This window comes from Bos javanicus, chromosome 6 (assembly GCF_032452875.1).
Source record: "Bos javanicus breed banteng chromosome 6, ARS-OSU_banteng_1.0, whole genome shotgun sequence".
Lineage (NCBI taxonomy): Eukaryota > Metazoa > Chordata > Mammalia > Artiodactyla > Bovidae > Bos > Bos javanicus.
Window position 1 is genome coordinate 35062581 of NC_083873.1, and position 26082 is coordinate 35088662.

General features: G+C 37.8%; 1 protein-coding gene across 2 annotated transcripts in view; it reads right to left on the reverse strand.

Annotated features, from left to right (window-relative positions):
• The window catches only part of MMRN1 (multimerin 1), a 93615-nt gene extending 67855 nt beyond the window's left edge, over positions 1–25760 (reverse strand). For both annotated transcript variants that reach the window (XM_061419675.1, XM_061419674.1), the window contains exons 1-2: positions 25657–25760; positions 5409–6245 (exon numbers count right to left, since the gene is read on the reverse strand). In XM_061419675.1, coding sequence (XP_061275659.1) covers positions 5409–5998 — 590 coding nt within the window. In that variant the 5' untranslated portion in view covers positions 5999–6245; positions 25657–25760. The remainder of the gene's footprint in view (positions 1–5408; positions 6246–25656) is intronic.
• Between the last annotated feature and the right edge of the window lie 322 nt (positions 25761–26082).

Genomic DNA, 26082 nt, shown 5'->3' on the forward strand with positions numbered 1-26082 from the left:
TTTATTTATATTTTCATTTCAAGGATGCATAAATGATATATAATAAAACTCTGAGAGATAAATCTAAAAACTTTAATGTCATATTTTCTTATTAATACATAAGATAATGCATCACAGTATATGAAGTCTTACATTCAATGAAATTCATTAACCTGAGTTAAAGTTTAAATGCCTTGAAGTGAAGTGAAAGTCGCTCAGTCGTGTCTGAGTCTTTGTGACCCCATGGACTATACAGTCCGTGGAATTCTCCAGACCAGAATACTGGAGTGGGTAGCCTTTCCCTTCTCCAGGAGATCTTCCCAACCCAGGGATGGAACCCAGGTCTCCCGCATTGCAGGCAGATTCTTTACCAGCTGAGCTATCAGGGAAGCCAATCTTTCAAAACCTCAGGATATCTCCATTTTCACTTGCAATCCCTAGCCCCTTTCAGTGTTTTTCAGATGGGTACCACTGTTTCAGCATCAAATCCAAACTGAAAATATCCAGGCACAGCATTATCCAATAGAACTTTCTGCAACAATGCAAATACTCTGTGTCTACACTGTCCCATATGGCAGCCACTAGCTCCAGGTGAACAGAGTGCTTGACCATGTAACTAGTAGTATGACTGAGGAACTGAATTTTTAATTTCACTTAATTTTAATTAATTTAACTTTAAATAGCCACCTGTGCTTAGTGGCTATCACAGTAGAGAGTGCATGTCTAGAGGAAGAAGAGAAATCTTGAGTGTCAAGAGTAGAGAAGTTTTTCCTTGAGGTCCCCCATGGTTCTTCCCAGGTGTCTCTTTGGTCAAAAGCTGGTCACATGGCTACTCCTAAGTCAAACATTGCCAAGGGAAACCATTTCCACAGCTAGCTTAAAATAATCAGGATTCAGTGTGGGTGCATTGGTCCCGGCCCTGGCAGCACCTGGGTTGGAGCAGGTGGCCGGGCACAGAGGGGCTCAGAGGAGCCGAGTTCTGTGTCAAACATACAATGTTCTATGTCAAATTTATTCCATAAAAAAGTTTGAAAGGTCTCACATGTGTGGAGGCAAGAGTGGAAATGCGGATAAGTTAAGAGATTGGTGGTGGGTAATGGTGGTAAGAATGGGATGGTATGGTAAAAGTGGAGAGAGGCTAGGGGTTTGAAGGATGTTGGAGAGGACACTGAGACTTCTTAATTGATTATATAAAGGCCAGGGGAGAAAATGTAAAAGATATACCAAAGGTTTCCAGTTATGGAACTAGCCATTCACTGAGATGAAGATTCAAGTACACAGGTGCAGGCGTTGGGATTGTGAGAGAAGTTATTAGGTAGGCAGTCGATGCCTCTCGATATCTCATCTTACCTACTATCCTCTCAGGGGAGGCTCACAGTGCTCAGGGTAGGCCACTCACCCTGTTACATATTCTTAAGAACTTCATTCAGAATGTTGATCACCATTTTGACTCCACATCAGTCTTTGTGATGCACTCTTTTCCCTCCCCATGCCCTCCTGGACTGCAGGTTCCAGGAGGCGGAACAGGTGGGAGTTTGTTTTCACTGTTTTACTCTCAGCACAAGCACGATGCTGGGGACGTATTGAAAGTTGAAAGTGTTAGTTGCTCAGTCATGTCTGACTCTTTGAGACCCCATGAACTGTGTAGCCTATATTAGTCCTCAGCAAATATTGGCTCACTGCATAGATACACTAATTCTAATTTCTCCTTTTTATCCTGCCTGTTTCAAAGTGCTTGGTCACTGACCAACCTCCATTCTGCTAGACAGGAAACCACAACTCTGGTGGGGCCAGGAGTTCTGTGGTGCTAAGATGAGACAAAATACAAGATGAGACAAAAATATGCCAGAAAAATTCTATTGATGTAAGTATTCCTTTTAAGTAGAATCACTATAAAATTCTAAGAGTATTAGGGAAAAAACCCCAAAACCTAAAGATGAGTTTATCCCCAGTCAATCAGATTTTCTTATACAGAAATAATAATTCTTTAGGAAGGATTTGTTTATATATTCACATATAGATCCATAAACTTTATAGTCAGTTCATTAAATATTGTGTATGTATTATAAACCAAATATTTTACTAGCAATGAAAATATGTACCTAAATGCAAGGAGATCACATATATAATTATAATACACTACTGTAAGTGTGGCAAAAGAAGAATTCAGAGTTTAAGTACAGTCAGAGAGCCCACCTGACTGAGACTGAGAAGGCTTCCTGGAGATATTATTATTAGGTGTAAAAGAAGTAGGTGATAGGAAAATAAGACTGTGCTAGCCAGAAGTACAAACAGGGACCAGAGATGGGTTTAACAAACAATATACTGTGGACTAGAAAACTACAAATTTTAATGGCCAGAAAGTGACAGAAGATGAGGCTGGGGAGATAGGCAAGAGCCAGATCAAAGATGGCATTGTGTGACTGATTGGGTAACAAATCTGGACTCTGTTATGGAGCAAAGAATAGTCACTGAAGCCTCAGAAGTGGGGAAATATACTGGCCACTTGTTTTTTCCAGTTGGGATAGTAGACTGTGTTTGCTGAGGGAGTATAATGTAGGGATAGAATGCTTTGTCTCTGAAGACAGCCTGGGTTTGCATTTTTGCTGTGCAATTTACTAGCTAAGTGACCCTAGTTAAGTTTCTTAACCTCTCCATAATGAAATAGTAAAAGAATCTTCTTCATAGAATTATGGCGATGTTTAAAGGATTGAAAATTATGTATTTTCATACACACACACACACACACACATACACACCCTCAGTATAGTACTAGAGAAAATACCATAAAGTGTTTGCTACTATTTTTGTTTGTTAATCAAATAAAATATGAAAGATCTCTTTTGACCTTGTTAAGGTTTCTTTTCGTCAGCACTGTGTCCATAAGAGATGGGCCTAAGTTTTATCTCATACCATTATCAATTGCGTGGCTTAATGAGTAGAAGTCTGGGACCGAATGAAAAGTTTACCAAAAGAGAACTTCAGGACCTCCCTGGTGGTCAATGGTATATAACTCGGTGCTCCCAATGCAGAGAGTTTGATCTGGTCGGGGAACTGAGATCCTGCATGCTGCATGGTTCAGCCAAAAAAATGAAATAGAACCTCAGCTCTCCAGGACTTCAGGATGTAGACTCTTAAGTTGTTGTTGCTCAGTCCTCCACTGTCTCCTGGAGTTTCTTCAAGACCCTCTAAGTACATGTGTGCTAAGTCGCTTCAATCATGTCTGACTCTGTGCAACCCTATGGACTGTACTCTGCCAGGCTCCTCTTTCCATGGTTTCTCCAGGGAAGAATACTGGAGTGTGTTGCCTTTATCTTCTCCAGGGGATTCTCCCAACCCAGGGATCAAACATGCATCTCTTACATCTCCTGCACTGGCAGGAGTGTTCTTTACCTCTAGAGCCACCTGGGAAGCCCCAGAAATAAGATTATTGTCATTGGAAAATCCAACGGATGGAGTTCTGCTCAGCAGGTTACAACTTTAATGTCTTGTTTCCTCCTAACATATAGTGAATTTTTAAAAATCTGAGACATGTTGGTGGTTACTTTTTATAGAAAATATTCCTTGGAAGCAGGAATTATTTTAAAAATTCTCTATTTCCCCAGAGACCAGTACAATGTTAGGCACATAATAGGCAATATATAAAAATCATCAGATGATTTGTAATATATAAAAATAAGTAGGTGTTCATAAGCTTTGACAGTGAGGTCTCTGGGTAAAACAATTAGCATGTATCTAGTATTCATCAAGTTATCAATTACTACTTCTAATTATGAAACAACTGTATGCCATTTCTATATGCCATGTAAAACTTTAAGCACTGTTTTAATTAGAACTGTTCCCTTCTTCTTTTGGTTGTATTTACAATCTATTGAAAACTCTTGACACACATCTCTAAAAAGTTCAAGTCATTTTCTATGAGTGCCTAAGGTTTCTATACAACTTGTTTAAAAAAATTAAATCATAGAATATTACAAAATATGAATAGAGATGATTTTATAAGTGACTATGACTCTCAATAGTTTACATTTTACTATTATTTGATAGCCCATATTCTGTTGTTCATAAACATGAGAAAGCTTAATTTATATCTGTTAAAATGTCTCTTACAGACAAAGTATATCCATCCCAAGTTGAACATTTTGTAATCTGTAGTATTTATTTTATAGTACATTGGCATGTTCTACATTCCACGAAGTTAATGTTTTTAGTTAAAATCACATTTACTTCCATATTTAAAAAATTTTATAACCTTTGAAATACAGTGAAAATGGAATTAAATAAATACAAATCTATTGGTTTATATTCCCAGTGTGTCCTCATCTTTATATCAAGAACATCTTTATACCATTAACACAATGCCTTTCATATAGCAGGTGTAAGTTGCTATTATTAACTTAAATTAGTTTATGTAGTCAGGTATTTAACTCAAGCTTCCAAGGCATTATTTGGTGTCTTTAAATTTTTATTATAAGCAAAAGGTATTTGAAAGTTTAATTTCATAATACTAAACATCTAGTATTCTAAACATAGAAATAATTTTGAACATTAAATGAATAGAACACTGACTTGCATTTCTCAGTGTTTTGTTCTTGTTTTTTGGGGGCCTTTTAAAAGTTTTATTTAATGATACTGTTTTAAGCTTTGTTTTATTATTTTGTTTCAACAATTCAAATAGAATTTTCTCTAATTTTAAATCAAAATCAATTTGAAAAATTGGCCTTTCTAATCAACACATTAATGATAATAGCATAACTCGGTATAACAGTACTAGTAAAATATGATTTGTTGAGCACCCATTCTGTGAGAAGTATGTGTCTAAGCACATTTCATTAATTTAAATCTTGCATGATAACCCTGCAAAGTTGGAATTTTTATCTGTATTTCCTATCTGTATTTTACAAATGAAAAAACTTAGATTCAGGAACATCAATTGACTTGCTGAAGTCAAGGATCCAGACAGTACGGGAGCCAGGATTCCAACCCAGCTCTGCTTGGTTTGTTCTTGATAACTGTTTAATTTCCACAGCACCAGGCTGTTTCAATTTTTAAATCTGTTCACACGTTAACCGTATTGACATTTTTTTCTTTCACCTTGTGGATGTAATTCTGAGCACAAACAGCATATGCTTGATGTGAGTTAACTAACAAGTCACTGTAGGGTTACACTGTAGGGTTAGTGACCATCTCCAGTTAAAGTACCTCTATTTAGTAACTTGGACCACTTCAATTAAAACAAATTGCTGCATTTTATTTGTTCAGCTTTTCCTTTTAAGATAAGGTAATGCTCAATTCCCTCATCTAACTGACATATGATCTGGTTTCATCTTGAACACAAAATCCTGTCTGGAAATGAGACCATTTAACTGTTAGCTTGCAATCTTACAAACTGTATCATTAGAAAGGGGGAAAAAAAAGAATTTTCTTACTTTCCTCTAGTTGTTTCAAAACTTGGTTTTTGTTTGCTGGTTCTTTGGCTTCCAGGGCTGTCACCTCTGCTGAGGTACGTTTCCCGTGGCGATCGACTTCCCACGCCTCCAACTGAGTTTGGAGAAATGCCTTGTTCATTCGTCTTTCTGACAAAGCTCTGAAGAAATTTCAGGGTGGAGTTGGAAAGAATCACTGATTCTGCTTTAGGACTGAACTTGAGGGTAGGTTCCGTCTGGAGGGCAAGCGTTTGTAACTTCAGCATCCCTTCTTCTGTCTTCTCTGTGAGTGTGAGAGTTTGTTTTCTCACACCCTCTGGAGATGCACTTGTCTCTGAAGGCAGTGGTATTGATTTCAGAAGACTGTCTTCAGAAGTGCTGGAATCAGGAGCTGTGGCCACTTCAGTTGATGTGATCTTGGGGGTTGGCAGCACCTGGAGACTTTGTCCTTTGTTTGGAGGAACTGAAGCAGAGGTCGCATTCTTCTGGGAGTTCTCATCCTCAGTTGTAGTCCGAGTGTGCGTAGGGCCATTAAGCCCAAAGCCTCCACTCCATAAACTAGAAAGCAGGATAAATAGCCTTGCTCCTTTCATTTCAGTAGTTGGAAGCTAGAAAGCTCAAGTAAAATTGGGGGATAAAGTCCTTCTAGCCTTTCTGACAACTGCTTCCACACTGAATCTGCCAAGACAGAGGTTTGCCAATTTGAGATGTGAAGAGGAAACAGGTTTCTGTGTTTTGTAGTGGACTCAGGAAGTTTGATTTCCTGTTTCTGTAGGTTCTGTGTGATCTGTGACCTCTGGTAGGATGATCTATGGAAGCAGTAAAGCGTGTCCGACGAAGCTGAGGGTAAATGGAAAAACACAGGCAATGATTATCAGGAAAACCCATGAAAGAAATGTGAAGTAACTTTCCCAGGTCCACTTATATTTCATGTGTTGCTCAGTTTTGAAGAGAAATTTCATGGTGATGATGGAATTTTGTTTGGATGGGTTAAGTCAAATAGTTTACATTTTGTTCTACTATGCAAGGAAATTGAGAAAAAATAATGTGATACTTCCTTTCAACTGTGCCCCATCCAGAGAGCCATGTTTTGTTTAAGGACATATACACATGCACAAATAAAAACTCTGTCTGCAGTGTCTCCGCCCTTTCATGCATCACAGGCTAAATTGTGAAAAAATAAAAACATGTCCCTATTTTTCTATACACACTTTAGCTGTAGCATTATTTGAAATCAATCTCAATGATGATAATAAAAAAGAAAAGGATAAATTATTGAATTATGTGAGTATACAAGAAATTCACTTTACATTTTGCTCTCGAAATTTCTATTGGAACCAGTTAATGGAATGAAGCATCAGAAATTTAATTCTCTATTTTCTAATGCTTATCTTCTCATGGTTGAGAGTGATTAGTATTTTACCATTAAAAAAGGATGAAGAAAGAGTGGACTCATATGAAAATAAATTAAAGTGGAATAATACATATTAGTTTTTGTATTTTTACTGTAGTGCCAAATGTATCAGCAGCAGAAAGTAGGGAATTGCATTGATCAAAGACTGTTCAATGGTGGTTTTCCCAGTAGAGATGCTTCATGGGATTTATGATTTCACTGTTCCAACAAATGTCTGATTCTCAGGCTTCCATTAAGCTCTCTGAGCTGTAAAAAATTTTCCATAGCATACCCTTCGGACATGTAAGTAACAAACTAGAGTAGTTCATCCATCCATATGTTTCTTCTTTCTTTCATTCATTCAGTAATAACCCAAATCGCCAGTCAGCTTTAGTGAGGTGCTCTCTTAGATGCTAAGATTATAAAGCAAGAATATTCTTGGGTCTCAATGTACTTGTGTTCTATTATATATTACCTGAAAGCTAGATCTCTGTGTAATTAATCTTTTTGTCAATTTCAGTGCCTGGTATTAAGTTCTTGTTAAATATTCAGTCTTGTAACGTTTTCTTCAGAACCAAAAAACTGGAAACCTCATGACTATTTGGTTATATATTATTATAGATATATACTCTTGTCTCTAATCCTTTATAAATGGGGTTGCAAAGAGTCCAGGGGGTTACAAAGAGTCAGACACAACTGAGCGACCAAACAACAACAGATATATATTCTTGTCTCTAATCCTGTATACAGGACACCAGGTTTCGAAACAAGACCTAAATTTCCTCTGAACTACTAACTTTTTGATCTTAATACATTTTCTCCCCTTCATCTCCATCATTCTCTTATATAAGCTATTGTTGACATTTAGACAAGATCGGGTGCATTCAGGGTGGTATGGCTGTAGACTGTTGTTGACATTTAGAGAGTATATAACATGAGGTTATTTAAACTATGACACACATTAGTCAGCAGCAACCCAACTGACTTTGATACGTGACACAAAACATCTGTTTCTCAGATATATCACAGAGCAACTAACTAACTTTGCATTTGTAAAAGAGCAAATAGGTCCAGCACAGACAATCCAGGCAGCAATTACTTACTAAAAAGAGTGATGAAATGCATAATTTTCACAACACAAGTATAGTTGTCAGTACTAAAAAAAGACATTACAGCTTCTTTATCTGGAAAAGACACAAGCAACTATCTTTGACTTAGAACAGAATAGTAATTAGAAAGCTCTAAGTGAAGTATTTCTATTTAGTGTACAATTTTAAATCATTTTGTTAGATTTAGTAAAAGTAGATGAAGAGACCATCCTGAAAGTTTAAGAAATAATCAGAATAATGACACACACACATTTTCTTATTTCTATGATTTGAAAAAAAAATCTTGATCCTATTTAGGACAAATGAACTTGAGTGGTAAGGGTCACTCATATAAGAGATAACAAATGGCTCTCAAATGGTAATAAAAACTGAGCTGAGGTGAAGCAATTCATTTCTCCTCCTGTAACACATTGACCAATAATGATTTTGGTTACCCCTATCCTAGCTTACAAGTGACCTTGTGATCAGAAGGCTAAAGGTTCTGTATCTCATTATCAATCCAATAAGCCATCTATTGCTGTAACTCCCTAGAGAAACACCATCTCATCTGAGGGATTTAGGTGTATGGATCAGTCCTTAATTGGAGACATAAAGTAAGTATCTATACTTAAGAAACTGTCAGAAGTCTAGCCTCAAATTCTGCTTTTGAGACTCATTAATATTCATCAACTAACAATTAAGAATAATAATATTCCTGGGATTATTGCCTAAAGAATATTCAGTCATTCTTCTAATTACTATAAAAACTATCCCTGGATTAAACTATATCATCAGAGTTTTTACACGTGGACCCAATCATTTTGCTACACCCCTGTGGTTGCTAAATTGTTTAAGTTAAACTGTTTTACTCTATTGCCATTTTTCTTCATTGAGCAATTTATAAGAAAGCAACTATAAAACTCATTATATTATGTACTATCATCGAGTTTGTATGTCATTTTTCATTGTACCTTAAGGATTGAATATATTTTGCAAAAGGGCTCCCTCTAGCTGATGAGATAATGGGGGTTATTTCCATTTTCTTTTTGTAATGTATTATTATTCATTGTTATTATTTTAGTCTTTTCTAATCATAAGAAAAAACAAAAAATCATATTAAGTTGAAACAAAAATGTAATTAGGAGTTAAAAGAGAATCTTAGATTAAGGACTTCATGATTTGTAGATTGTTGTGCAGTCACTCAGTCATGTCCTACTCTTTGCAACCCCATGGACTACAGCACACCAGGCTTCCCTGTCCTTCATCATCTCCCAGAGCTTGCTCAAACTCATGTCCATTGAGTCGATGATGCCATCCAACCATCTCTTCCTCTGTGGTCCCCTTCTCTTCCTGCTTTCTATCTTTCCCAGCATCAGAGTCTTTTCCAGTGAGTCAGTTCCTTGAATCAGGTGGCCAAAGTATTGGAGTTTCAGCTTCAGCATCAGTCCTTCCAGTGAACATTCAGGACTGATTTCCTTTAGGACTGATGGATTGATATCCTTGCAGTTAAAGGGACTCTCAAGAGTCTTCTCTAACACCAGAGTTCAAAAGAATCAATTCTTTGACACCCAACTTTCTTTATGATCCAACTCTCACATCCATACATGACTCCTGGAAAAACCATAGCTTTGACTATAGGGACCTTTGTCAGATTTGTAGATAGTGCTATGTATTATTTAAAAGCCATTTTATGGCTGCAAGAGTTATTGTCCTCTATAAAATATTGGAAGCAGGGAATAGTTTCAACTAGATTAACAGGGTTTCTTGGCAGCATCTTTCTTTCTCACAAAGAAATTCTCATCTTTAAAATAGTATAAAATTTTGAAAATAATACTTCACTATAGCCCTTCTCCATGCCAAGTAAGTCATGCCAAGTAAGTATCTGACTCTCATTTTACTGATAGAAAATCAAGCTTAAAGAATTTAAGTAACCTCCTAAAGTAGCACATTGTTAATTGATGCATAGTATGTCCAATTCTTTATTGTGCCCATTTTGCATGAAATGTTCCCTTGGTATCTTTAATTTTCTTGAAGAGATCTCTAGTCTTTCCCATTCTATTATTTTCCTCTATTTCTTTGCATTGATCACTGAGGAGGGCTTTCTCATCTCTCTTTGCTGTTCTTTGTAACTCTGCGTTCAAATGGGTATATCTTTCCTTTTCCTTTTTGCCTTTAGTTTTTCTTCTTTTTTCAGCTATTTGCAAGGCCTCATCAGACAACCGTTTTGCCTTTTTGCATTTCTTTTTCTTGGGGATGGTCTTGGTCACTGCCTCTTTTACAGTGTCACGAACTTCTGTTCACAATTCTTCAGGCACTCTATCAGATCTAATCCCTTGAATCTATTTGCCACTTCCACTGTATAATCGTCAAGGGATTTGATTTATTAAGAAGAGATGGCAAGAATACACAGAAGAATTATACAAAAAAGATCTCCACGACCCAGATAACCATGATGGTATGATCACTCACCTAGAGCCAGACATCCTGGAATGCGAAGTCAACTGGTCCTTAGGAAAAATCACTACAAACAAAGCTAGTGGAGGTGATGGAATTCCATTTGAGATAAATCCTAAAAGATGATGCTTTGAAAGTGTTGCACTCAATATGCCAGCAAATTTGAAAAACTCAGCAGTGGCCACAGAACTGGAAAAGGCCAGTGTTCATTCCAATCCCAAAGAAAGGCAATGCCAAAGATGCTCAACTACAGCACAATTGCATTCGTCTCACATGCTAGCAAAGTAATGTTCAAAATTCTCCAAGCCAGGCTTCAGCAGTATGTGAATCATGAACTTCCAGATGTTCAAGCTGGATTTAGAAAAGGCATAGGATCCAGAGATCAAATTGCCAACATCCGTTGGATCATCAAAAAAGCAAGATATTTCCAGAAGCACATCTCAGTTCAGTTCAGTCACTCAGTCATGTCTGACTCCTTGCAACCCCATGGACTGCAGCACGCCAGGCATCCCTGTCCATCACCAACTCCCAGAGTTTACTCAAGACTCATGTCTATTGAGTAGGTAATGCCATCCACCATCTCATCCTCTGTGGTCCCCTTCTCCTCCCACCTTCAATCTTTCCCAGCATCAGGGTCTTTTCCAATGAGTCAGTTCTTTGCACAAGGTGGCCAAAGTATTGGAGTTTCAGCTTCAGCATCAGTTCTTCCAATGAATATTCAGGACTGATTTCATTTAGGATGTACTGGTTGGATCTCCTTGCTGTCCAAGGGACTCTTAAGAGTCTTATCCAACACCACGGTTCAAAAGCATTAATTCTTCAGTGCTCAGCTTTCTTTATATTCCAATTCTCAGATCCATACATGACTAAAAACATCTACTCGGCTTTCCTGACTACACCAAAGACTTTGACTGAGTGGATCACAACTGTGGAAAATTCTTAAAGAGATAAGAATACCAGGCTGCCTTACCTGCCTCCTGAGAAATCTGTATGCATGTCAAAAAGCAACAGTTAAAGCTAGACATGGAACAACAAAATGGTTCCAAATTGGGAAAGGAGTATGTCAAGGCTGCTTATGCACCCTACTTATTTAACTTATATGCAGAGGACATTATGCAAAATGGCAAGCTGGATGAAGCACAAGCTGGAATGAAGATTGCTAGGAGAAGTATCAGTAACCTCAGATATGCAAATAGCCCCACCCTTATGGCTGAAAGTGAAAAAGAACTGAAGAGCCTCTTTTTGGAAGTGAAAGAGGAGAGTGAAAAAGTTGGCTTAAAACTCAACATTCAGAAAACTAAGATCATGGTATCTGGTCCCATCACTTCATGGCAAATAGATGGCGAAAAAATGGGAACAGTGACAGACTTTATTTTCTTGGGCTCCAAAATCATTGCAGATGGTGACTGCAGCCATTAAATTAAAAGACACTTGCTCCTTATAAGAAAAGCTATGACCAACCTAGACAGCATATTAAAAAGCAGAGATATTACTTTGCCAACAAAGGTCCATCTAGTCAAAACTATGGTTTTCCCAGTAGTCAGGTATGGATATAAGAGTTGGACTATAAGGAAATCTGAGCACTAAAGAATTGATGCTTTTGAACTGTGGTATTAGAGAAGACTCTAGAGAGTCCTTTGGACTGGGAGGAGATCCAACCAGTCCATCCTAAAGGAAGTCAGTTTTGAATATTCATTGGAAGGACTAATGCTGAAGCTGAAACTCCAATACTTTGGCCACCTGATGCAAAGAAGATTCTTTTCATTGGAAAAGACCCTGATGCTGGGAAAGATTGAACATGGGAGGAGAAGGGGATGACAGAGGAAGAGATGATTGGATGGCATCACCAATTCAATGGACATGAGTTTGAACAGGCTCTAGGAGTTGGTGATGGACAGGGAGGTCTGGTGTCTGCAGTCCATGGGATCACAAAGAGTTGGACCTGACTGAGCGAATGAACTGAGACTGATGTCCAATTCTTCTTTCCATCATCTAACAGTAAACTCCACTGCCCCCCAACCCCACGTCAAAAATAGAAAACTAGAAGACTAGTTTACAAAAATCTAGAGAAAATTTTCAAGTTGTCGTCATTCATTTTGTCAGTTGTTTTTAACTGTATATTTTGCTTTTATGTCACAGCTAAAACATATAGTGAGATACTGCTGATAATATTGTGATTTATATTTGTTTAAATTTATGGAATTAGAGGGGAGATTTTTGTTTGTAAATTTGCTTTTAGTCTAATCTTTACAACTTTATTCTCTCGTTTGGGTGCCATTTTTAATTCCTATTCAGTATTATAAGTGATATCACTGATCATTTGCTAAGTCATGTCCAACTCTTTGTGACCTCATGGTCTGTAGCCCACCAGGATCCTCTGTCCTCCACTAACTTTGAGAGTTTTCTCAAATTCGTGTCCATTGAGTCAGTGATACTATCTTTCCCAGCATCAGGGTCTTTTCCAATGAGTTGGCTCTTTGCATCAGGTGGCCAAAGGATTGGAGCTTCAGCTTCAGCAACAGTCCTTCTGATGAATATTCAGGGTTCATTTCCTTTAGGGTTGACTGATCTCCTTACTGTCCAAGGTACTCTCAAGAGTCTTCTCTAGGAACACATTTCAAAAGCATCAGTTCTTCAGCACTCAGTCTTCTTTATGGTCCAACTCTTATATCCATACATGACTCCTGGAAAAGCCATAGCTTTGACTAGATGGACATTTGTCAGTAGTGTTGTCTATGCTTTTTAATACACTGTCTAGGTTTGTCATAGCTTTCCTTCCAAGGAGAAAGTGTCTTTTAATTTCATTGCTGCAGTTACTGTCCACAGTGATTTTGGAGCCTAAGAAAATAAAATTCGTTACTGTTTCCGCTTTTTCCCCTTCCATTGGCTGGGAAGTTACGGGACTGGATGCAATTGCCTTATCCTTCACAAGCACAGAAAACATGCTCCTTCACTTGCTAGAGCGAAACCTCCAGGACAGTATGAGTGCTACATCCCCAGCATCTAGTATAGTGTTTGGTAGACATTCAATAAATGTTTACTAAAATGAATGAACGCATAAAATGATGAAGTACTTCTATATAGCTGTAGTAGCACCTGTCAGGGGTTAGAGGGGAGGATCCATTCCCCAGTTCATAGCTACACAAAAGAAAAAAAAAATGCAAGGTAAATAAATACAAGGTACTCCTTCTATGAATACAACTTCAAGAAGTCTCCTAGAATACCCTTTTAATAAGATTACCTCTTGAATGCAAATCCTTCCAAAATAAAACTCAGAAATACCACTGTTTTTACCTCATCTGTTTTCAAAATATGTTTGAGACAGTTTTTCTTGAAACCATCACAGGCACATGAGAACTACAAAGCAAAGTCTAAGAGCTGTATAATAAAGGGTAATAAAGAAATAGTTATGCTAGAAAAATCTCAGGTGTGCAAACAAACCAAAGTTAACTATAAAATTTAGGTCCAGTAGTCTGGTAGGAAAGGAGATATGGAAGTATAATGAGTCAAATAATTTTTAATATTAAATGAGACAAGCTTATTAATTTGTCAGGAAAGAACATATTCTGTCCTAATATAAAAAATTTATCTCTATAATTAGGAACATTAAGAGCAAACTGATAAAAGATGACCAAATAACCCTCTTAGGAAATGTTTATATTGTAGTTTGCAAAATTTCCTATTGCTTATTTTATATTTTCCATTTAAGTAGAGCAATATACTTGAAAGTATTAAAAAGTCTTTAAGACTAATTCCTTTTGCACATTTTAGAAACAGCATTTTCTTTTCCTTCATGAAAGTTATGGCTAATCATTGATTGATTATCATTAATGACCTCTGCTTCTGGAAATATAGAAGCATATGTTTCCCTCTTCCTCCTACTAAGTACGTCTAAAACTCCTGGCCACTGTGTATAATATAAACATAAGAAGACTCTGGAAGGTGAGGAAGGTGGATGGGCTAGGAGACCTGAGGAACAACTGCATTGGGTTCTCTGGATTTTCTTTTTGCCTAATATCTCCCCAACCAAGTATGGGAGAATTTGACAAACTAGAAACACTGATGGCATAAACAATAAAACCCCAAGAAAATCCAAAGGACCAGAAGAAAATGGTCAACCTAGAAAGACAGAAATATTTTTAGACAGTAATTGTTCTACTCCCACCAAATACCACAGCAAGAACTGTGGTACTGCCCTTGTCCCTGCCTGCAGAGGCTGAATGGAGAGCTTAGATTCTGCACTCACAGGATTGTTACAAGCAGCCTCAGCTTCCATCCCTTCCCTGGGGTAGTGACAAGAAAAGGCTAATAGAGGAGGAATTAGTTTTCACTAAGTCACTGCCATAACCCTCCAAAGGCTGGATAAAGGGCAAGAGGACTGAAAATAAAAATGGTTTTGATGTATGCTAGTCTTCACTGAGCACACTTCAGTGGTCTCCTAAAGGCAGAACAGAAGGCAAAAGGTGGGAGAAATATCTTCCATAGTGTACAAATCCAGGGGTGGTTCTGGAGAAGGAAGATAACTCACTAGAGATGAAAATAAAATAGATTTCTTACTGTAAAACGGGAGATCTCCCATAGCATTTTAATCACCTCCTCTTCACTGGTGAGGAATTCCCACCTTATGATGGTAGTGGTGGATGACACATGACACCTGACAATGGACAAATGGGACTGGTAGCAGTTTGTACGTACACTCACAGTCCTGGGAAGGAAGACACTACATGCCACACTAGTCTGCACCGAGGTTGTGCCTGAGAACAGAGTGAAATAGCCAGGGGCTGTAAGGGGCCAGCTGTATAATATCAAGAATGTAGGTTGCCCCCTGGCTCTCAATGGAGGGTGAAATCGGCTTGTTTGAATAATTCTACAAGCTGGCAGAGAACTGAATCCCACTACTCAGGGACGAAGAGGAACTGTGCTTGGTCCCCTTGATAAGGAGAATTACTCGGCCAGGGGACCTTATCCACTGGAGCAGAAAGGGGAAGGGAACTTGTGGTTAGGGCCATAAGAAACCCTCTAGGTTTCACATGTTGCAGCAGCATATAATTGGAAACCTAATTTTTAGGCCTGTAATACACAAAGTTCAGAGATATTTTTTCTGTACTGCAAAGAATAAAGAATTCTTTGGACCTTTGTTTGTGCTCTGATCGCAAGCTTAAGTGAAAGGAAAATCCTGATCATCTCAAAGTAGGATCAATTTTAAAACTGTGTTGAGTTAAAACAATAAAAGATGTAACAACTTTAGCTTAGATTAAACCTACCTTAACTACAAATTGGTGTGACTTAGACCCTATATTGGGGCTTCCCTGGTGGCTCAGTGGTAAAGAATCTGTCTGCAATGCAGGAGACCAGGGTTCCATCCCTGGTTGGGAAGATCCCCTGGAGGAGGACATGGCAACCCACTCCAGTAATCTTGCCTGGATTATTCCATGGACAGAGAAGTCCATAGAGTCGCAAAGAGTCAGACGCAACTGAAGGGACTAATCAGCAGTGGACCCCATGTTTGAGGCCTGACAGGAGAAATATGCCCCTCTCTGAAATATTATTTGCTACAGTTCTTTTACACATAATACTCTCAAAAAAACATGAGACAAATGAAGAAACAAGAAAATGTGACCCATAGTCAAGAAACAAAACAGTAGTAGAAAAAGATCCAGGAAAAGCTCAGATATTATATGTATTGATATAATTTAACTTAAATATCCTAGAATGAGAGCAATATGTCTGAATACAGAGGGAATGTCAGCAGAGACAAAAACCTTAAAGAAAATAGAAATAATAGAAACAAAAATATGATATTAGAAATAATTTGATAAGCTTAATAGCACAGTGGAAATAGAAAGGGAAACAACGGGCTAATATGAAGACAGGCAGGTTAAATACAAATTGTCCAAACTGCAACACAAAAAAGATAAAGGTGTAGACAAAACAGTATCTGAGATCTGTGGAACATTTTCATATGCTATAACATAGAGGTAGGATTTAATAAAAGTAAAAGAAAAGGAGATTAGGACAAAAGATACAGTTTTAAAAGATAACAGATAAAAATTTTCCAAAATTGATGAAACACATTAACCCAAACACTAAAGAAGCTCAGAAAATCCTGAGAAGGAGATTGTGCCTGGACATATTGTAGGTAAAATCCTGAATAACCAAAGAAAATTATTGAAAGCACTCAGTAATTTTTTAAAATAAGTTACATTATGCAAAGTGTACAGCTATTATGGCTGACTTTTAATTAAATACAACGAATGAGAGAAGACAATGGAATGACATCTTTAAAATACACAAAGAAAAAAAAAGTAAAGTTAGAATTTTCTATCTACCTATCCAGTGTTTCTCATGATGTCCTTGTACTCTCATGATGTACTCTGGAAAAGTTCAATTTTCATTCCAATCCCAAAGAAAGGCAATGCCAAAGATTGCTCAAACTACCGCACAATTGCACTCATCTCACACGCTAGTAAAGTAATGCTCAAAATTCTCCAAGCCAGGCTTCAACAATATGTGAACCGTGAACTTCCTGATGTTCAAGCTGGTTTTAGAAAAGGCAGAGAGACCAGGATTCAATTTGCAAACATCCGCTGGATCATGGAAAAAGCAAGAGAGTTCCAAAATAACATCTATTTCTGCTTTATTGACTATGCCAAGGACTTTGACTGTGTGGATCACAATAAACTGTGGAAAATTCTGAAAGAGATGGGAATACCAGACCACCTGATCTGCCTCTTGAGAAATTTGTATGCAGGTCAGGAAGCAACAGTTAGAACTGGACATGGAACAACAGACTGGTTCCAAATAGGAAAAGGAGTACGTCAAGGCTGTATATTGTCACCCTGCTTATTTAACTTATATGCAGAGTACATCATGAGAAACACTGGACTGGAAGAAACACAAGCTGGAATCAAGATTGCCGGGAGAAATATCAATCACCTCAGATACGCAGATGACACCACCCTTATGGCAGAAAGAGGAACTCAAAAGCCTCTTGATGAAGGTGAAAGCGGAGAGTAAAAAAGTTGGCTTAAAGCTCAACATTCAGAAAACGAAGATCATGGCATCTGGTCCCATCACTTCATGGGAAGTAGATGGGGAAACAGTGGAAACAGTGTCAGACTTTATTTTTCTGGGCTCCAAAATCACAGCATATGGTGACTGCAGCCATGAAATTAAAAGACGCTTACTCCTTGGAAGGAAAGTTATGACCAACCTAGATAGCATATTGAAAAGCAGAGACATTCCTTTGCCAACAAAGGTTCGTCTACTCAAGGCTATGGTTTTTCCTGTGGTCATGCAGGGATGTGAGAGTTGGACTGTGAAGAAGGCTGAGTGCCGAAGAATTGATGCTTTTGAACTGTGGTGTTGGAGAAGACTCTTGAAAGTCCCTTGGACTGCAAGGAGATCCAACCAGTCCATTCTGAAGGAGATCAGCCCTGGGATTCCTTTGGAAGCAATGATGCTAAAGCTGAAACTCCAATACTTTGGCCACCTCATGCGAAGAGTTGACTCATTGGAAAAGACTCTGATGCTGGGAGGGATTGGGGGCAGGAGGAGAAGGGGACACCAGAGGATGAGATGGCTGGATGGTATCACTGACTCAATGGACATGAGTCTGAGTGAACTGCAGGAGTTGGTGATGGACAAGGAGGCCTGGCGTCCTGCGATTCATGGGGTCACAAAGAGTCGGACACAACTGAGCGACTGATCTGATCTGATCTGACTCTGCATATAAGTTAAATAAACAGGGTGACAATATACAGCCTTGATGTACTCCTTTTCCTATTTGGAACCAGTCTGTTGTTCCATGTCCAGTTCTAACTGTTGCTTCCTGACCTGCATATAGGTTTCTCAAGAGGCCGGTCAAGTGGTCTGGTATTCCCATCTCTTTCAGAATTTTCCACAGTTGATTGTGATCCACATAGTCAAAGGCTTTGGCATAGTCAATAAAGCAGAAATAGATGTTTTTCTGGAACTCTCTTGTTTTTTTGATGATCCAGCAAATGTTGACAATTTGATTTCTTGTTTCTCTGCCTTTTCTGAAACCAGCTTGAATATCTGGAAGTTCACAGTTCATGTACTGCTGAAGCCTGACTTGGAGAATTTTGAGCATTACTTTACTAGCATGTGAGATGAGTGCAATTGTGCAGTAGTTTGAGCATTCTTTGGCATTGCCTTTCTTTGGCATTGGAATGAAAACTGACCTTTTCCAGTCCTGTGGCCACTGCTGAGTTTTCCAAATTTGCTGACATATTGAGTGCAGCACTTTCACAGCATCATCTTTTAGGATTTGAAATAGCTCAACTGGAATTCCATCACCTCCACTAGCTTTGTTCATATTTAGAACTGCCTTATTCATAATAGTATCCCCAAACTGGAAGCAACCCAAATGTCCATCAATAGAAGGATATATTAATGAAGATTGAAATGTTCATACAGTGGAACAGTACTCTACAACAAAAAGGAATGAAATACTTATGTGTGCAATAACATGAATGAATCTCAAAATCAATACATTGAGTGAGAGGTTTGAAACAAGAAAGATAGAAAAGAACACAGTTCTAGTTATAGGATATCTAAGAAAAGGAAGTACTAAATTATGGTGGTAGAAATCAGAAAATAGTTTTTCTGGGATTGGGAGGACTTATTGGAAAAGGACATGAAAGATCTTTCTGAGATGATGTAAATATTTTACATTTTGCTTTGGGTTGTGAGTACTGAGGATATACAGTTGTTAAATTACTGTGAATTTTAATGTATGTAATTTACACATTAATTTTTTATAAGTAGGAAAAGAATTTAATGAGTGTAAATCAAGAACATCTGCCCCTTCTTAGCAGTGAGTTGAACTTTCTTAATGTAAGTGTACAGTCTTTCTTTTATCAAATACAACAAATCTAGCACTCATATTCATATTATAGAGCAGAGATGATCTCCAGGATAGAAAGTCAACTTGAATTGATATTAACCAAAAATTTAGTATGTCTGAAGGAGGAAAGAAACAGGCCGAGCTGACTCCATCTTGAAAAAGAAGGAAACTCCATCTTGTACTTTCAGTGAACTTTGAACTATGTGCCTGGTAGCCATGGAAATAACATACCTATGGCCAAACTAGCCTCCTGGACTGATAAACACCAGATTCCATACCAAGATTTCCCATCGCCAAAAAGAATGTAATAACCCCCTATGTAGTCAATCACCTTTGTAATCTTTATGGCACCCATTGGTGTAGGCTACAATGTATAAGCAGCTGACCCTTCTGATTATGAATCATGGCTTTAACCTGATTATACGTCCCTTTAACATTTTCCAGGCTAGGTTTAATGCATTTGGGGATGTGGGCTTGAGCAGTACACCTAAGGTATATAAGGTTTTCACAAAGTCAGTCAGGGTCCCTGGCTAAAGAGGAGACTCTCTCAGACCCGCTGGTGTAATAAACTGCACTCCACTATCCACGCTGTCCATCTGAATGAGTTTGTTTCCTGGAGCATTTGGCTATAACATGTCTAGAACACGAAATGAAAGGAAAAATACAGTAGGACACTCAGTGAATTCTGCTGTTAGAATCAGGACTAAAATCCAGATTTTGCAAAATGAAATCAATAGTCTTTTTATACCTAATTCTGTCTTCATACACATTCTCTTAAAAATACCTTAGTAAATTTTACAGAGCTTAGATGATTTTGTCTAATTTTAATACTGGGAAAAATGTTAAGTGCTCTTTCCAACTGACTAACCATGATACATATGCACACGCGCGTGCACACACACACACACACAGACTTAATAATAAGTGATGATAAGTAGTAGACTAACAATCAAACAATTCATTTTTTTTTTTACCAGAACAAAATTTCCCTAAAATAGGAAAATAAGAAGCCAATAATTTTGTCACATCTTAGAGGAATTAATGAAATATGGTCATTCTGAAGAGACTTGATTGTAACACACAGAGACAAAATATGAAAGTAATTTTCCTAAGAAGTTTACTTTTCTTAAGCAGTAGGAAAGTGGTTTAATATCCTAATTTAAATAAGCTTAGCTTAAATTTAGAGCGATCCCAGCTGCTAACAAACTCTCGTTAGTAATAAATTTAGGAAATGACCAGATGTTGTAAACAGTGTTATAATCAGAACAAAAATAGCTCACAAAGGACTTTACATTCATCTGAAGGATTCTTAGCAGTTGTGATGCATAACTTATTATACTCAACTCCTTCATTAGTAGTATCATTACTGTTATGTTCCCAAAAGCAAAACTCTAAGTTGAAAAGAAGACCTGCAGAAATGATTCAGTGTATTACTCACAAAAATACAATGGACTGAAGAAGGTATATAGTATTTGACTGGATAGAAATATAAATCAATGCTAGTAGAACCATTATCAGAGTAGTGATAACAGTACTGAGTAGAATAAGACATCTTACATTCACCATGGGCAGCTCTGAGAAACATAAAACAGCTTTAACATTTCTGTCTCAATCTTTCATTTTAAAAAGGCATATAACTCATTCATACACACATAAGCATTTACACAAAATGAAAACACTTTCATTTCATTTCTAACACTTTTATAGTTAAAAGAAATCATTTTAAGAAACAACTGTATCTAACAGTAATTCTCAAGTTTTGAAGATTTTCATATGTGATAACTAGAAAACAGCCACATTACCTTGGGTCCTTTAATATCTTAGAATAAACAATTCCTATATTTAAGAAGTATGTTGCAAATGCATTTGCTTCAACTTCACAAATGGAATTTTGAAGTATATATTTGCCAGATTGTAATTTAAACCTTAAATAGAGAAGGAAATGGCAACCCACTCCAGTGTTCTTGCCTGGAGAATCCCAGGGATGGCGGAGCCTGGTGGGCTGCCATCTATGGGGTCGCACAGAGTTGGACATGACTGAAGCGACTTAGCAGCAGCAGCATCAAATATTAGCCTACCTGCCAGTAAAATTAAGAAATTGCCTCCATTGACATTTACAGTTCATTGCTTAGCATAGAGTATGCAGATCTGTGTATTGTTAGTTAAACTGAAGAAATAGAAAAGGGAATTATCCATTCAAAACCTCTCTGGATTTGCATTGAAGCAGCCAACAAATGGCTTTCCCTTAAATTTATCAGCACTTCTGCTGCTGAATCTCAGTAAATAAATCTCTTTTCCAAATACAGCTACCCCATAAAACACATAATTTTTCTCATATTATCATGAGCCCTTTCTCTCCAAATTCTTTACCTATTTCTTTTAGAACCATAGGCAGTGCAGTGTAGAAAGAAGGCAGCATGGCAAAAGGTCTCAGGTTTGAACCTGAGATTTTTCTCATCCATGCTCTGTCATGGACTGCTGGTATGATCTTAGACATGTCCCTCAATCCTGTCAACCTTCTGTTATCTCCTCTATAGTCTCCTTCTGATGATTACATGGGTCAGTATACATGAGACTTTTTATACAATGTAAAGTAATATGTTGGTCAAAGTTGAGATGTTATTATATCAAGAAACCAGAGTTATACTTGATCAACCCAGTGCTTAATTTCCATTATATTTTCTGGTGGTGAAAGAAAAGTCCAGTGCTATAAAGAACAATATTGCATAAGAACCTGGCATGGTAGGTCCATGAAATAAGGTAAATTGGACATGGTCAAGCAGGACATGGCAAGAATGAACACTGACATTTTAGAAATCAGTGAAATAAAATAGACAGGAATGGGCGAATTTAATTCAGATGACCATTATATCTATTACTGTAGGCAGTAATCACTTAAAAGGAATGGAGTAGCCCTCATAGACAACAAAACAGTCCAAAATGCAGTATTTGAGTTCAATCCCAAAACAACAGAATGATCTTGGTTTGTTTCCAAGGCAAACCATACAATGGCATGGTAATCCAAGTCTGTGCCCCAACTGAAGAAGCTGAAGCTGCATAGCTGACCTGTTCTAGGAAGACCTACAAGACCTTCTAGAACTAACACCAAAAAATAGATGCCCTTTTCACCATAAGGGATTGGAATGCAAAAGTAGAAAATCAAGAGTCAACTGGAGTAACAGGCAAGGTTGGCCTTGGAGTACAAAATGAAGCAGGGCAAAGGCTAACAGAGTTTTGTTGAAAGAACACACTGGTCATAGAAAACATCCTTTTCCAACAAACCAAGAGTCCACTCTATACATGGACATGGCCAGATGGCCAATACCTAAATCAGGTTGATTATGTTCTAACAGGCAAAAATGGAGAAGCTCTATACAGTGAACAAAAACAAGACCTGGAGATGACTATGGCTCAGATTATGAGCTCCTTACTGAAAAATTCAGGCTTAAATTGAAGAAAGTAGGGAAAACCTCTATGCTATTCAGGTATGACCTAAATCAAATCCCTTATGATTATAGATTGGAGGAGGGGGAGACGAATAGATTCATGGATAAGATCCGGTAGACAGAGGGCCTGAAGAACTGTGGATGGAGGTTTGCAACATTGTGCAGAAGACTGTGACCAAAATCATCCCAAATAAAAGAAATGCACGAAGGCAAAGTAGTTGTCTGAGGAGGCCTTACAAATAGCTGACAGAAAAAGAGAAGTGAAAGGCAAAGGAGAAAAGGGAATGATATACTCAACTGAATGAAGAGTTCCAGAGAATAGCAAGGAGAGATAAGAAAGCCTTCTTAAGTGAACAAAGCAGAGAAATAGAGGGAAAAAATATTGGGGAACACAAGAGATCTCCTCAAGAAGACTGGAAACACCAAGGGAATGTATCACGCAAAGATAAGCAAATAAAGGACAGAATGGCAATGACCCAACAAAAGTAGAAGAAGTGAAGAGATGCCAAGAATACACAGATGAACTATACAAAAAAAAAGTCTTAATGACTCAGATAACCATGATGGTGTGGTCACTCCCCTAGAGCCAGACGTCATGGAGTGTGAAGTCAAATGGGCCTTAGGAAGCATTGCTACAAACAAAGCTAGTGGAGGAGATGGAATTCCAACTTGAGCTATTTCAAGTCCCAAAAGATGTTGCTGTTAAAGTGCTTCACTCAACACAGCAGCAAATTTGGAGAACTCAGTAGTAGTGTCCACAGGACTGGAAAAAGGTCAGTTTTCATTTCAATCCCAAAGAAAGGCAATGCCAAAGAATGTTCAAATTACAGTACAACTGTGCTCATTTCACATGCTAGCAATGTAATGCTCAAACTCCTTCAAGCTAGGCTTCAGCAGTATGTGAACTGAGAACTTCCAGATGTACAACTTGGATTTAGAAAAGGCAGAGAAACCAGATATCAAGTTGTCAACATTCACTGGATCATGGAGAAAATAAGAGAATTGCAGAAGAACATCTACTTCTGCTTCTTTGACTACACTAAAGCCTTTGACTATTTGGATCAATAGTCAAACTGGAAAATTTGACTAGAACAAATTTTCCAGTCAAACAAAAATTGGAACCTGGAAAATTCTTAAAGAGATGGGAATAAACAGATCACTTTAACTGCCTCTTGAGAAATCTGTATGCAGGTCAAGAAGCAACAGCTAGAATCAGACATGGAGCAATAGACTGGTTCAAAATTGAGAAAGCAATATGTCAGGGCTGCATATTGTCACCCTGTTGATTTAAGTTATATGCAGAGTACATCATGTGAAATGCCAGGCTGGATGAAGCACAAGCTGGAATCAAGATTGCCAGGAGTAACACCGGAAACCTCAGACATGCAGATGACACCACCCTTGTGGCAGAATGTAAAGAGGAACTATAGAACCTCTTGATGAAGGTAAAAAAGGAGAGTGGAAAAGCTGGTTTAAAACTCAACATTCAAAAAACTAAGATCATGACATCTGGTCCCATCACTTCATGGCAAATAGATAGGGATAAAATGGAAACAGTGGCAGATTTTATTTTCTTGAACTTCAAAATCACTGTGGTCTGTGACTGCAGCCATGAAATCAAAAGATGCTTGCTCCTTGGAAAGAAAGTATGACAAACCTAGACAGCATATTAAAAAGCAGAGACATTATTTTGCTGACAAAGGTCCATATAGTCAAAGCTATGGTTTTTCCAGTAGTCATGCATGGATATGAGACCATAAAGAACGCTGAGCACCTAAGAACTGAAGCTTTAGAATTATGGTGCTGGAGAAGACTCTTGAGGGTGCCTTGGACTGCAAGATCAAACCAATCAATCCTAAAGGAAATCACCCTGAATATTCATTGAAAGGACTGATGCTGAACCTGAAGCTCCAATACTTTGGCCACCTGATTGAAGAGCTGATTCATTAAAATAGACTCTGATGCTGGGAAAGGAGAAGGAGGTAGCAGAGGATAAGATGGTTAGATAGTATCACTGACTCAATGGTCATGAACTTGAGCACATGCCAGGAGACAGTGGAGGATGGAGGACAGAGGAGCATGGCATGCAGCAGTCCATAGGGTTGCCAAGAGTTGGACAAGACTTAGGTACTGACCACCACCAACAATGCTTTACTTCCATTATATTCTATACTCTTGACAAAGTAAGACTTGGACCCATCTATTCTTGAATTTCTCTGATCTTCAAGGAAGGATTTTTCTTATTCAAAACACCAGAAATCCTTCTGTGTGGTTCATCTCGTTTTAAAATTTTTGTTGGACATATTTATACATTTTTCTGTTTCCCCTTATGGCCTTCGACAGACACACATAACCTCTCCTGATAATTGTAGTAATACTTTAACTTTGAGGCTTTGCCCTCTTCCCAGGTTATCCTGATATCATGTATTATGCTAGATTCTTCATCTTTGTTGACACACAGAGGCCAGTTCCTGTTATATTAGAAAACTGGTTGAAATAATTAACATGGAGCTTGGTTTCAAAAGGAAAGAAAGCAGTCAAATTTGCAAATGGACAAAATGTCCTTCATGATTTCTGTGTCCAGAGCAATCGAAATATCTGTAAAATTAAGGCAGCAGCAATCTTTTTCCAAAATATTGACAGCTTCACAGTACAAAGTCTATTGATTTAGTTTATCAACTAAAGAAACAGTTAAATAATTGTGCCATAGGCAATAATAGCATGATAACAGTTTTCACCATAAATGCTTTCCTTCAGTCTGTATTGTTAAATTCTGCCAAAAGGATTTTTTCAAGTTCCCGCTGAATTAAAAGTGCCACACATTTTAAAGTAAAATCAATGCCTTAAAAATAAATTTATTGTGTGTTCAACAAAATACTAATACTGTTAATACTCAAAATAAACCTGTAATCTCATTAGAGTCAACAATATCAAACTTCTGTTTAAAAAAATTTCCTTCGAGTAGAATACTAATTTAGAAAAACTCCTTGATAGCTCTTACCTTAAAATTCTTTGCCCAGGGATATTAACTAGATGGTAACGGTGTGGAAATTTCTGTTGGTCTCTTTGTAGTCTGTTTCCAAATAGTCACTTATTTCGAAACCAGAGAAACAGGAGCTTAAGAGGGAAAGGGGGAAACCACCCTTAAACAATAGCCCTGCCTTTATTCTCTGTAAGTGCCTAGCAACTGAAGCCCAGAGAAAGAGAAACTAAGATGCCTGAGGGCACTGACCCCCAGTCTGCTCCTATCCTTTCAATGCCGATGTGATCCTAAGGCTGTTACTAAGAAGTGTTATCCAACCTGGAGATTTAGCCACTGTAATGGAAGTGTTCTGACTAATATAAGGCTAAGAGAGTTTTCTCAAAAAACTTGATGGCATTATACTTTGGTAATTAATAACATTTAAGTCAGTATTGAAAACAGGCA